Here is a 12,171-nt window from a genome sequence, read left to right on the forward strand (position 1 = left end):
TTGGGAACCAGGAGATCAACTGCGCGTTGATGGTTTAAACTGCAGGTACCCGGTCTGCAACCTGGGCTTAGTGTTGCACCCTAAACATGTTCACTTAAAAGCAACCATGTAAGTGTGCTTGGAGACCTAAGAAGAGTCCTACTGGACATCGGACCAGCGACCACCCAAAGCCAGCAGCCTGCTCTCACAATGGCAATCTAGATGCCTCTGGGAAGCCCGCAAGCTGGACCTGGTTGAGCCTTCGGCGCCCTGACTTCGAGCGCAGCAGGACTTCGAGTCGCCGACCCTTATGCGCAGAAGCAGCCTAGAAGTCTCTCTCTCTGTGGAGAGAATGCAAAGTATGGTTCGTGTCACAAGAGGAGAGTGGCTGGAGAGGGCGGCGAGGACGAGGCCTAGCCCAGCGCCCCAGTGAGGAACATAAGAATAGCTTTAGGTCCCTTCCCATTATTGGAGCCCAGCATTCTGTCTCCAACTGCGCTCGGCCAAGTGTCTCTGCGCGCTCAAGAAGCGCGAGGGAGACGGCGGCCTGTACCATTTTGCTGTTGCCCCTAGCTGGCTTTAATTTTAGCAAATAACAACAAACAAACAAACAAATGACGGTGAAGATAATATATACAGTATATGTAAAAACCATTTATCCCACCAATGGGCATCATGTGACTGAAGCATTCGGTATCCTGTCCTGACTGTGAAAGTGGCTTTCCTAATGAGAGTCAAACTTGCCTTCTTGCTTGTCAGTTGCCAGTATTAACCCGCCCTTCCATTACATCAAATGGAAATGAATTTCACGGTTGCTGTTGTTTTTAGTGCATATCGCCTTTCAGCTGGAGTGCCAAAGGCGCTTGACAGTAATACCTTATGAAGCTTTAGAACGAAGCTCCTTTTGACTCCACAGCTCCGACCTCTTAAATATCCACATACCCTCTTTTGACCCCGGATCTGTAAAGGTGTTTAAAACAACGAGAACAAGTGTGGTTTTTATCACCTACTAAACGGTTTTAGACCTGGCGGTTCAGGTAACATCCAAACGACAGAGCGACCCGCACTTTTCCTGCTAACAAAATCTGATCCGTCCCGTCAAGGAGCAAATCTTAAACTGCCCCTCTTTTTCACTCCTAGCCTCACATTCCTGTAGATCAGCTTAACCCTGTCCGTGTCTGCTCAAAACACAGCTCCAGTCGTGGGCTGCAATCCTGTACGCGCTTCCCGGGGAGCCAGCCCCATCTAATGCAGTGGGCCTTTTTCAGAAAACGCACTTGAGGTTGCGCGCTTAGGCTGCAATCCTACGCCCACGGAAGAGCCTGTTCATGGCGTTCAAGTGGACATGTTTCTCTAGAGACGTGCCTGACTACCACGGAGAGCGGAGGCCGCAGCCACACTTATATGTGGGTCCGGAGAGGCTTGAGCCACAGTGGGACTTCCGAGGGATTCCCCGGAACGAGCTCATAGTGCTGCAGGTTCTGCTCCATTCAAAGCCATCGCAATTCTCCTCTAGGATTCCAGAGGGGCGGCATTGCGCCCAAGGAAAGTCTTTCCATTGTAACCTTTTCCGGCCATCCAATCTCTCTCTCTCTCTCTCTCTCTCTCTCTCTCTCTCTCTCTCTCTCTCTCTCTCTCTCTGTGTGTGTGTGTGTGTGTGTGTGTAGGTCCTGCCACAAACAAGCTTGACCCGTGAAAAGTCCTAGGTCTGTCCTTTCTCTCTCTCTCTCTCTCTCTCTCTCTCTCTGTTCCTCCACTGGTTTCTGCGTCTTAGATTCCCCTTTCAATGGGAGATTTCTCTCCTAATTGCATTACTTACAGTAAATAGACAGCCCTGCTGTTCTGGGCTGTGACGTGCCAACAGAAAGAGAGGAATTCTTTGTGTGTGTGTGTGTTTCAAAAAATTATAATCCAAGCTTATTTCACTTGATTGGCTTTCTCTTCTCGGTTCGAATGTGTTTTCTGAGTTGCTTTCTGCCTTTCGACCGGCTGATGCAGAGGGAGAGACCTATCCACACGCAAAGGGCGCCCTTTTCCATCCCACCCTCGCGCCCCACGACTAAAGAACCACTAACAAACAGTGGGGGAAGGAAGGTTATCTCTTCCAGCCCTGTAAGGTCCGTGGCTTGGAAGGAAAGTGTTTGGGGGGAAGGCAGTGGAGGCTTCTTGATGCCATTTCAGGAGTCACACTAGACTCTGCGGCGGGTATTTCTGAAGGGAGACTTGCTTCAGGGGAGGTCAGGAAACAGCCGGTCGGGGCAGCGGTGTGAAAAGTCAACAGGGAGGCGAAAAAGAGAAATAAATGTACCAAAGAGAGGGGAGAGAAAGAGATGAGGATTCCTGTGTTGGCCCTAAACCTATACGATTTTCCCAAGGTGGAAGGGTCCGGCAAATGCCATGGACCAAGCTGTGTCCGGAGGGCGGAAACAGCTGGCTTCCCAGGTGCGCTTTCCTTTCTGCCTGGAGAAGAGCGCTGTGGGACTGGAAGCTTGCGCCCCACAGCTGAGCAACTCCGCTGATCCAACGAAAGGGGTTTTCTCGATCACATGATAATGGCTGAAAGCCATTAAAGACTTGAATCCTCAACTACTAAACCCCACCCCATTAGGGAGTTCCCTAAACCTGCTAGTCCTTACTTCAAATATGTTCTCAAATTGAGGTTAATGTCTTTCTCGGTTCAGTTCTTCCCTTACTCTAACATTATACCACGCGTCCCCTGCCTTTTTTATCTTAGGAGGTCTGGAATTAGATCAAACCCATACTTTTAAACACTAAAACGGTAAGAAACAGAGAAGTTTCTTCTTTCGGGTCTGCCTACGAGAGATGAAAAGGGCTCCTCCAGAAAAGGCGTCCCCCAACACGCGCAAAGTCCCGCTTCCCGACCCCCAACCTGCGAGATTTCTTAAATCTGCTCCCTCGGTTCTTTCGCGTGGAATTGGGGGCCATGGAAGCGAAACAGGGGCCCCCTCCGGAGTAACCGACTTGCCACTCTTGGGGGCGCGATCCCGCTCAACGCAAGCATCTGTGAGATTGCTAACCGCGTAAAAATGTGCGCAGTGCGATCCTGTGCACCTTGGCCAGGAAGTCGGTCGGTGGATTGATCTTAAAACCCTCCCTCCCTCCCAAGAAGGTGCGCGCAGGATGGCAGCCACGTGCTTCCCCGGCTTGCTCAGCTCAAGGTGGGACTTGGGGATTTGCTTAAGGTGGAGAAGATTGTGCCTCTTTCTTTCTTTCCAGCAAAGTCCCTCCAAAGCCCAGATTCATTCAAAGAAATCCGCCTTATTTCTCTCTCACTTACACACACACACACACACTTTCCCATTGTTAAAATGCGTTTTGAACTTGAGTACTGAACGCCGGATGGGGATTTGAGGAAGGGAGATGGACTGGAGGAGGAGGGGTGGGGGTGAGGGTGGGAGGAGCAGGAATACAATCTGGGCCCACACAAGCCAGCCCCCTAAAAAAAAAAGACCCCCTCCCTCCTCGTGGTTGCAGGGGGGGGTCTGGCTCTCCCCCCCTAGGAATATTTGTCACCGCTCTTGCCCATCTCTGTGGGGGCTGAGAGGAGTTTGACAGCTCTTTGTTGTCTGTATAAGAAGGGAGTTTGCGGGGAGGGAGGGAGAGTTGGGGGGGGGGGAGCTGGTGGCAGCTCGCGGGCGAGAACTCCTCCTCCTGAATTATCCAAAATGGGTTGGCTTTCGCCTCCAACAAATTGGACGGAGCCGCAGAGAGCAGCAGTCCCAAATCCGACCTAGAGGCAAGTGGGAACTTTTCAAGCAACCAGGGATCGCTGCTTGGAGAAATAACCGACCCCCCCCCTTCCCCTGCACCCCCCCTTACAAACCCTTCTTTGGTTTTAATTTGTGCATTTCTTTGATTTTTATAAGTATATTAATCTCCCCTTTTGGGGGCCATCATAGCTTTTGCTCACCTCCCACTCCTACAAAAAAACAACAACTCCCGTTTTTCTAGTTCAGGAAGCTGCAAGACAAGTCTCCGCTTCGTGGGTTTTTGCTTCGTCTCTGCTCTGCCCAATCCCTCCTTTCCCCCCTTTTATTTCTTCTTCTTCTTCACACTTTTTTCTCTCCTTCCTCCCTTTTTTTGGGGTCCGGCGTCGTTTCCCTCCTTGCACGCCCAGGAAGGCGCCTTCTCCTTGCGCCACGAGGCGGGGGGCAGCCCCGCAAGAGACCCTCCTCCTCCTCCTCCTCCTCCTGCTCGCCGTCCGTCCGTCCCGCCTCGCCTGCCTTCCGGGCCCGGAGCCGCGACGCTGCTTCCCTGCGGGCTGTCTCGCCTCTTCTGCCGCCGCCGCCGCCGCCGCCTCCCGGCGCTTCGGATGCTGTAGCCCAAGACTCTGGGGCCTGTATATGGAAATAGTGGGGTGTCGAGCCGAAGGAACCGCTTGCCCCTTCCGCTCCCCAGCCATGCTTTTCCACGGCATCTCCGGAGGCCACATCCAAGGCATCATGGAGGAGATGGAGAGGAGGTCCAAGACCGAGTCGCGCCTGGCCAAAGGCGCCCAGATGAACGGCCGGGAAGCGGTAAGGAGTCATAGGGGCATAGGGGGTGTCGGGGGAAGACGCGGGTCGCCAGCCTGAGGGACGGGAAGGGAATGGATGAGGCAGAGCGGGAGAAAAAATTAAAGTGTAGTTAGAAGAATCGATCAACCCAAATATTGCAGGGGCATCGGAGCCTCTTGTTCCCATTCCCGACAGTTTCTCCTCGCAAAGTCAGCTTTTTGCTTGTTTACCTCCAAGCCGAGCTTGCCCAGATCGCGGGCTTCCCTGAACTCTGCGAAAGTTGCAGTTTTAAAAAGAGCCTTTCTCCACTTGGAAATTCGGGAGGGTTTTTATTCGGCCGTTTTGAATAGCCACATTTCACTATCTATATATTGCAGCAAGAGCCTACGAATATTGTGAAATCAGCTTGAGTTTTCATTCCAAGTGAGGTCAAGGAAGAGTTCAGTCCCGTTCGTGGTGGTTTTGTTTGTTTGTTTTTGTTTCGGTTTTTTTTAAAAAAATGCGATGCAAATAAAAACGAAAGCGGGATCCAATCAAAAAGTCCAGCCCCTCTGAATTAAGTAAAAACATATAAATTTACTAGAGAAGGCGCTCCCCTTGAGTTGAGTGGGACTTACTTCCGAGTAAAGAATCTCAAGTTTGTTCTGGATCATTGCAGGTTGCGGTTAAAACCATATATTTACCCCACGCATGCATGCACTTATATATACAGTCCAGTATAAGCTTAGCAGCCGGGTCCTAATAAAACGCATTTATTCGGAAGCAAGTCCGGGAGCATTTGCCCTTTGTTATGTTATGGATTAAATCTGATTGCAACAGGGCTGGAAGTAATGTTTAATATCTCTGTGTCTAGCAAGAAGCGGAGGCAGTAATTTGCGCGCTGCCGTAATTTCTACACCTTGGCGGAGTTTAACTCCCACCCGAATACCCAACATCTTGGTACCAGCATCGCCATTTATATAAACGCATTTCCTTTGACTTTTCCCCCCCAAAAAAATTCGGACAAGATTTCCTCCCGAACAATCTGCAAAGGCCCATTTAAAGTCCAACGTAACTACCAACACATAGTGTTTGTGGAGAGGGTGAAGAGACCCGACTTAAAACGAAATAGTCTCTTTCTAAACTCTTCGAATGCTGGGAAGGAATTCTTTTCGGCTAATATATAGATTACCTTCGCTTTTCACCCCTAACGGCGCAGCTTGGGGGGGCGGGGGGGAGTACAGCACCCAAACAGAACAGAAATCGGTAGTGATATTAAGTTTAGAGAAAGGGCTGGTTCTCTCCGCCGCCGCCCCCCCCCCCAGCTTCCGGAAATGGTAATAAAAATGTCTCATAATTTTCACCGGAATTGCATTGAGGAGCATGAAGTAAATCCAGAGCTGCACGCAGGCTAAGCCGCTTCCTTTCAGATGGTTTAATTCCCCGAGAACTCTCTCTGTGTGTGTAAGATGAAGGAAGTTTCCTTTTGCTCCTAAATCTCAGAGCTTCCGTTGAGCACCCACAATGAACCGAAGGAATGGCCTGCAGAAAACTCAGCCTCGCCTCTTTGAACTGGCCTCTGGGTCCTCTCCCCATCCCCCACCAAGTTCATTAAGGAATTGGAGCAGGCGGGGGGGGGGGGAGGCTCTGCTTGGCATTTCAAGCGCTTCCCTCCTCCCAGGGCTTTTTGGGGGGGGGGGTGGGGTAGGCAGATGATTTCCCCTTCTTCTCTTTTTGGGATTCAACGGTATTCGTATTTTTAATCAGCCGGAGGCTTAGTGGCGTCTCCCAAAAGAATCCTTTCTCTGCACTCCTCTGATTTTCTTTCTTTCATTCAAAAGATAAACTTTTGGAGAAAACAAAAGCAACACACAAACCCCCTGCATCCATTCAGATTTTCATAAAATGTCGTCGGCTTGGGAGAGCTTCTCCCGCCTTCCTGACTGATCGCATTTTGGATGCAAAAATTCAGGCGATTAGATATTTATATATTATATATATTTATATATATTATATAGAAGTGGGAGATGGGTGGGAAACGACGTTTTAGCAGGACATTTCGTCTTTATTTGGCATTTCCACCACTCTGAACAATTTGATCTTTCTTTCCAAACTTCTGCAATCCGGTCCAACTCAAGAGATGTTAGGCCCGGTGTGATAAAAGGGATTTTCTTTCCAGTAAACATGGTTTGGATGGAGCTTTTAAAATCCTACTTTTAGTCTGGAGCCAGACTTCCTCGGGGAAGCCGCCCTTCAGCTCCCCCCCCTTTTTTTCGTAATGAAGTATTACAGACCGATTATTTTTAAAGGCTTCGCCTCTGATTATTTGCAAGAGAACGGAGCTGCTTTCGGTTTGCCGCCTTCAGGTCTTGCTTGGGAAGAAGCTTCTCCTTTGTAGGATGCAAAAAATAAAAATAAAATAAAAATAAAAATGAGGGAAATAAAAAGATCCTGGCGGTGGGCACAAAAACAGTGGGGGGGGGGGAGTTAAACTCGGTATCTTTGGAGCACAGAAAATCGCAGAAGTAAAACCTTGCTTTACAATCCGCTCCCTAAGTCCAGATCTTCCGCGGTAAAAGAGCGACTTCTTCGCATTTCTAAGGCCGTCCGGCTGAAAGTCCCAAGTCTGGGTCCTTGGAAAGCGCAGAGTCTGGAAAAACGCGACGCAAAAGCCACCCAAACCGCCTTGTAGTGGGAAATGAGGCCATGGCTAAGCAATAGCCTTTGGGTGCTGGAAACGGCGAAACCCCTGTAGATTCTCCTGGCAAAAGTTATTTAGGCGTTGCCCTTCCTTGAGACCCACTGCGTATGGCCTTAATGAGGGTTCGTGGAGATCCTGGGTGGGTCTGATCCTGCAGCCCTGCTTTGTTCCCATTCCTCCCGGAGTTGTTGTTGAGTGTGGCTCTCCTTCCGCAGAATATGCCCCCGCTGAGCCCGGAGAAGCCTGCCTTGTGCGCCGGCTGCGGAGGGAAGATCTCCGACAGATACTACCTGCTGGCGGTGGACAAGCAGTGGCACCTGCGGTGTCTTAAGTGCTGTGAATGTAAACTGGCGCTGGAGTCCGAGCTCACCTGCTTCGCCAAGGACGGCAGCATTTACTGCAAGGAGGATTATTACAGGTAACGCACCCCAGGGAGGGGGGAAGAAGGGACCCCGGTTGGGGAGCGCCACGTGGCCCTCTGGGACTGCAAAAGACCGCCCCCCTCCTCCCGACCAGTAAAGGTGCCTCCACAATCCTGGCCCAATTAGATTTTCCTGGGAGAAATCAACCAGGAGCCGAGGAGCAACTTCACACGTGCATGATTTCCACTTGGGTCGCGTTCGCACAGATACGGGTTTATCAGTCTGCGCTGGCTCAACTGCTGACACACTGGGGTTCAACTGCCCCGCTGAAAATGACTTTCACGTGCGAATGGTGGAAACCATCCCCCCTCCCCCCAATGTGGGAAGCTCAGCAAGAGCTTTCATGTCCTCCCCGATTGTTGTGGTCTTCGAGGGCGCCGCTTCAGGCGCTTAGATGCTGGGGTGGCGAAATCAAAGTGACGCACGTGACGTCCGCGTGTAGCACTGAGCGTGTGTGTGTGTGTGTGTGTGAAATGTTGCGGCGCGGAAACGAACAAACATCGGGTCATATAAAAGTCCTGTTCTAGATTTCAGAAGGAATGCGTGCATCACTTGGGTGGGTGTGAAAGAAAGCGCGGATGGCAGCGCTTGGTCGGCGAGGGGACCATTCACACGTGCAAAATAATCGCCCCTCGAGTTGCGCACGTGTAAAGGCGCCCTCAAAGGCCTCGGCTTAAGTGCAAAGGACATCCTAGAAGAGGGCTTGGAGAATGCAAATTCGGCTATCACCCCCTCCCCCGCCCCAATAACTCCTTGCTAGTAGAGGAAGGGCAACCTTAGCTCTCTCACTTCCGCATGGGACGCTGGCAGGGAAAGTGCCTCCTTTTCCAGAGCATCGGGATACAATTCAAAGCAGCGGGAGGGAGGCTTGAAAAACGGTCCTAGGCATGGGCGGGATATATCCTTCCCAAAACATTCCTGCCAAAAAAAACCCCTCCAACACGCACACTAAGCTGTGTGTTCATCCGAGTTTGCTTCCAAACCTGAATCGGGTCGCCGTTTTGCAGCTCAAGAAGCCAAGTCTCCTTGCGTTGAATTTCAGTGAGATTTGCTGGGCTGCAAACCCTAACCCTGCTTGCTTGGAAGAAAGCCCCATCGCACGATTCAGTCGTTAGGATCGCGCTGCTAGTCCCTGTTGAGCAGCAAGGCTGCTGCCCTCATTAAGCCGGCTGTGTCATATACTGCGGGCCTTGAAACCAGCGGCGCGGGCCACACTGCTGGTCCGGAGGAGACGCTCTCCTGAGCCCGCAGCAGGCGGGCGACAGCTTGGCCTGGCCTGGCTTGGCTCTCCATCCTGCAGCTCCGCCAGCCCCTCGCTGCTGAACCGGATCCGGCCCTCCCGCTGGGCAGGCTGGCCGCGCGCTCTTGTTAGCGCTGAGCTGCCCTCAGACAGGCCTTGTTTGTGTGTCACCCCCCCCCCCTTGCTTAAAGAGACGCATCCGGATTTCGCCAGGTCCCTCCCAGCCTTTTCGAGTGAATTATAACACTCCTGTTTACACCCCGGCTCGAAGCTAGAACAATTGCCCATTGATTTCCAACCAAGAGAAATGGACTCCAAGAGCCTGGAAGCAGAGGTGCAATCCGGAGTCAGTGCCACTGACCGACTTCGAAGGGATGGGGCATAGGGTTGCAGTTAATGAAATCTTCCAAAAATTATGGGAAAGGGTATTGTTTACTTGCCCCCTCGCCCCCCCTTCTCCCTCTCCTTTTCTTTGGACAGCTTTTGAGATCCCCAGAACGAAACTTAAACCTAAAGACGATGTCCCGCTGTGTTCTCAGCTTTATTTCGCAGCCTTTCCGCAAAACGAATCTGCTAAAAGGCTCAGATGATCCTGATAGAGCCAAAATAAATATGCGTGCCTAGAATCACACCAGCTTCCCGGCTCCACAGAACTCCTCCCCGGAGAGCATGATCAGTGTATACCGGTGCAATGTGTGAAACTCTTCCTCTCTCGGGATGGAATGAGCAAAGTTAGCCTATTTCGGAGCAGGGCACGAGGAAGCGTGTTCCTCCGCCCTTGGGGACAGATTGTCTTAGTTTGGAGGTCCTGCGGTTGTCAACTCAGAGCCTGCTCCCTGCTCTCTACCTCCCTCTTCCAGTCGAAAAGGGACGAAACGGATCCGGGGGGGGGGGGTGGATAGCGAAGTGTCCTGGAGCATCAGATTTGGGTTTCGAGAGCTATGGAGATTTGTCAGGAGGAACTTTCAGTATATCTAGATTCAGAGCTTTTTTAGGTTTCCCACTTAGAAGACTTAATTGAGCCTGTCAGCTTAAACCGTCGTAAAGAGCACGTCTGAATGCGTGCAAAGTGCAGTTGCCACTGAAAAGGCAACCGTGGAACTATCATATCTGAGGTTTCGGTGCGCAGTTGAATCCCAGAGACTCCTCGACCCCCTCCCAGCAACGTGTATGAGTTGACTCCTTGCCTGATGGGGGGCGTCACAATATTTGGTTCTGTGGGCTGTCTCCCTCTTTCATTACAAAAACGGAGATGTGGGCTGACGTGCTAAGCAAACCTCAAAAGTTTAGTCGATCAACTGGTTAGATGAATCGTTGATACGCTTGAAAGATGCATGCCTATATACACTGGTGCTAGGGTTTCCAATAACAAAAATATTCATATATAGTACTGTACAGTGTATTATATATTTTTCATTCTCGGGTGAGGCCTCCATCAACCACACTGACACACTTCGTTCCCTCCCCTTCAGTTTATTCCTTTCCAATGCATGCCGATTGGAAAGTGTGATCAATCGAGGGACGGTCCTTTTAATCGGGTGACAACCGTAGGAACCAGCACGTGTGCCAAGGGCATAAAGCATATTTGCTCCTTAAAAATGCGGGGGCGGGGGAGGATCCCGCCATTTTTGCCATCTGGATAGTCTCGCTACAATCGCTGGGAGGAATGGGGAACTCAGGCAGGCACATGAGATAACGGGGGGAGACAGGTGGGGACCCCGGAGCATGTTAAGAGAGCTTACTGTGACGGTTTGGGGGCAGGATCCGGCCCAAAGGAATGGCTTAGAAGTCCGGTTAATTCCAAAGGAGAGATTTAACCTCTCCAGGCCCCTGTGGAACTGAACTGTGGCCTTATTCTGCACCCCTCTCTCTCCTCTACCTGTGGACGAAGAAGGAAAGCCTGTTGGGTCCAATGGGGCGTAATCGCAGGTAACGGGGCGCCCCGGGAGGAGCAGGAGAACCGGAAAAATCCCCCTCCCCTTGAGCTAGGTCATATCCACTCTACTGTGTGTGTTTTTTCACTTTCACTTTCCTTCTGTCTTCAAAAACAAAAAACACTGATTTATCGTCTCTCTCTCCTCCCATATTTGAAATGGGGCACCTGAAGTCTCATTTCTGTGTCCGATTTTTTTTTTTTAAGTCCTTGCTACTCCGGATTTAGAAGAGCGCCAGGCCACTCTTGCAAAAGCTTTAAAATAAAAATAAAATAAACGAAAAACGAAACCCTTGCCATCCGTTGCCCAACCAAGACCCCCGTTTCTCCTTCGCCACAACTTCACAAGCCCTTGACGCGTGTAGCCCATGCAGACGACCACGTCGGTTGGTTTCTTGTGAAAACTACGCGCATCTTCCCCTCTCGGTCTCCTGAGCGTTCGCAGGCCGCTTGAAGCGACACCAGGTCCGCAAGCGTGGTCGTCTGGATGGGCTCGGCGTGCCCGCTGGCCCCTCCTGCCGCCCGCTGGCTCTAACGCTGTGCGCTCTTCCCTTCAGAAGGTTCTCCGTGCAGCGCTGTGCCCGCTGCCACCTGGGCATCTCGGCCTCGGAGATGGTGATGCGCGCCCGGGACTCGGTGTACCACCTGAGCTGTTTCACCTGCACCACGTGCAACAAGACGCTGACGACGGGCGACCACTTCGGCATGAAGGACAACGTGGTCTACTGCCGGGCGCACTTCGAGAGCCTGCTGCAGGGCACCGATCCTGCCTCCTACCCGCCTCCGCAGCTGAGCTACACCGAGCTGGCGGCCAAGGGAGGAGGCCTGGCGCTGCCTTACTTCAACGGCACCGGCACGGTCCAGAAAGGCCGGCCCAGGAAGAGGAAGAGCCCGGCCTTGGGCGTGGACCTCGTCAGTTACAATTCAGGTGGGTGGCGACCCCGCAACTAGCCTCCGGGGCTACCGCGGGGGGAAGGGAGGGGTCAGCCTTCCTTGAGGAACCAGTCGCCTAACTGGGTTGGGCGTGGGCCTCAAACTCGCCCTACACGCCTATAAAGGCCGATTCACACGTGACACGCCGCCGACACGGGGAGGGTGGCAAACTCGCTCGATTTCCCGCGGGTTGCTTCCTCTCTGAAACCCCCCTGGGAAGTGCTTAGTTCCAGAGAAGAAAGGCGGGGAAGGGGTGGCATCTTAAAGGTTAGCAAACTGGCTTGCATGAGCTTTTTGTGAGCTAGAGAGAATCAGATGCAGCGTAGGTAAAATATTCGGTGTAAAGAGGGCACGTCCCATTCAACTCCATGGGACTTAGTTCTTCTGACGCAACGCGTGCTCCACTGAATTCCCTCCCGCCCTTGGCATTTATTTTCAGATTTAGGTTAAGGATTCCGCACAGAGAA

General features: G+C 51.8%; 1 protein-coding gene across 5 annotated transcripts in view; it reads left to right on the top strand.

Annotated features, from left to right (window-relative positions):
* The window catches only part of LHX9 (LIM homeobox 9), a 47,508-nt gene that overhangs the window by 4,666 nt on the left and 30,671 nt on the right, over nucleotides 1-12,171 (top strand). The window contains exons 2-4 of one of the 5 annotated variants that reach the window (XM_028732555.2): nucleotides 4,118-4,517; nucleotides 7,392-7,594; nucleotides 11,329-11,699. In XM_028732555.2, the coding sequence (XP_028588388.2) occupies nucleotides 4,344-4,517; nucleotides 7,392-7,594; nucleotides 11,329-11,699 (748 nt within the window). In that variant the 5' untranslated portion in view covers nucleotides 4,118-4,343. Of the gene's footprint in view, nucleotides 1-3,605; nucleotides 4,518-7,391; nucleotides 7,595-11,328; nucleotides 11,700-12,171 lie in introns of those variants that run through there. The other 4 variants (XM_077928375.1, XM_077928373.1, XM_077928377.1 and 1 more) reach the window with 4 other exon arrangements.

This window comes from Podarcis muralis, chromosome 5 (genome assembly GCF_964188315.1).
Source record: "Podarcis muralis chromosome 5, rPodMur119.hap1.1, whole genome shotgun sequence".
Lineage (NCBI taxonomy): Eukaryota > Metazoa > Chordata > Lepidosauria > Squamata > Lacertidae > Podarcis > Podarcis muralis.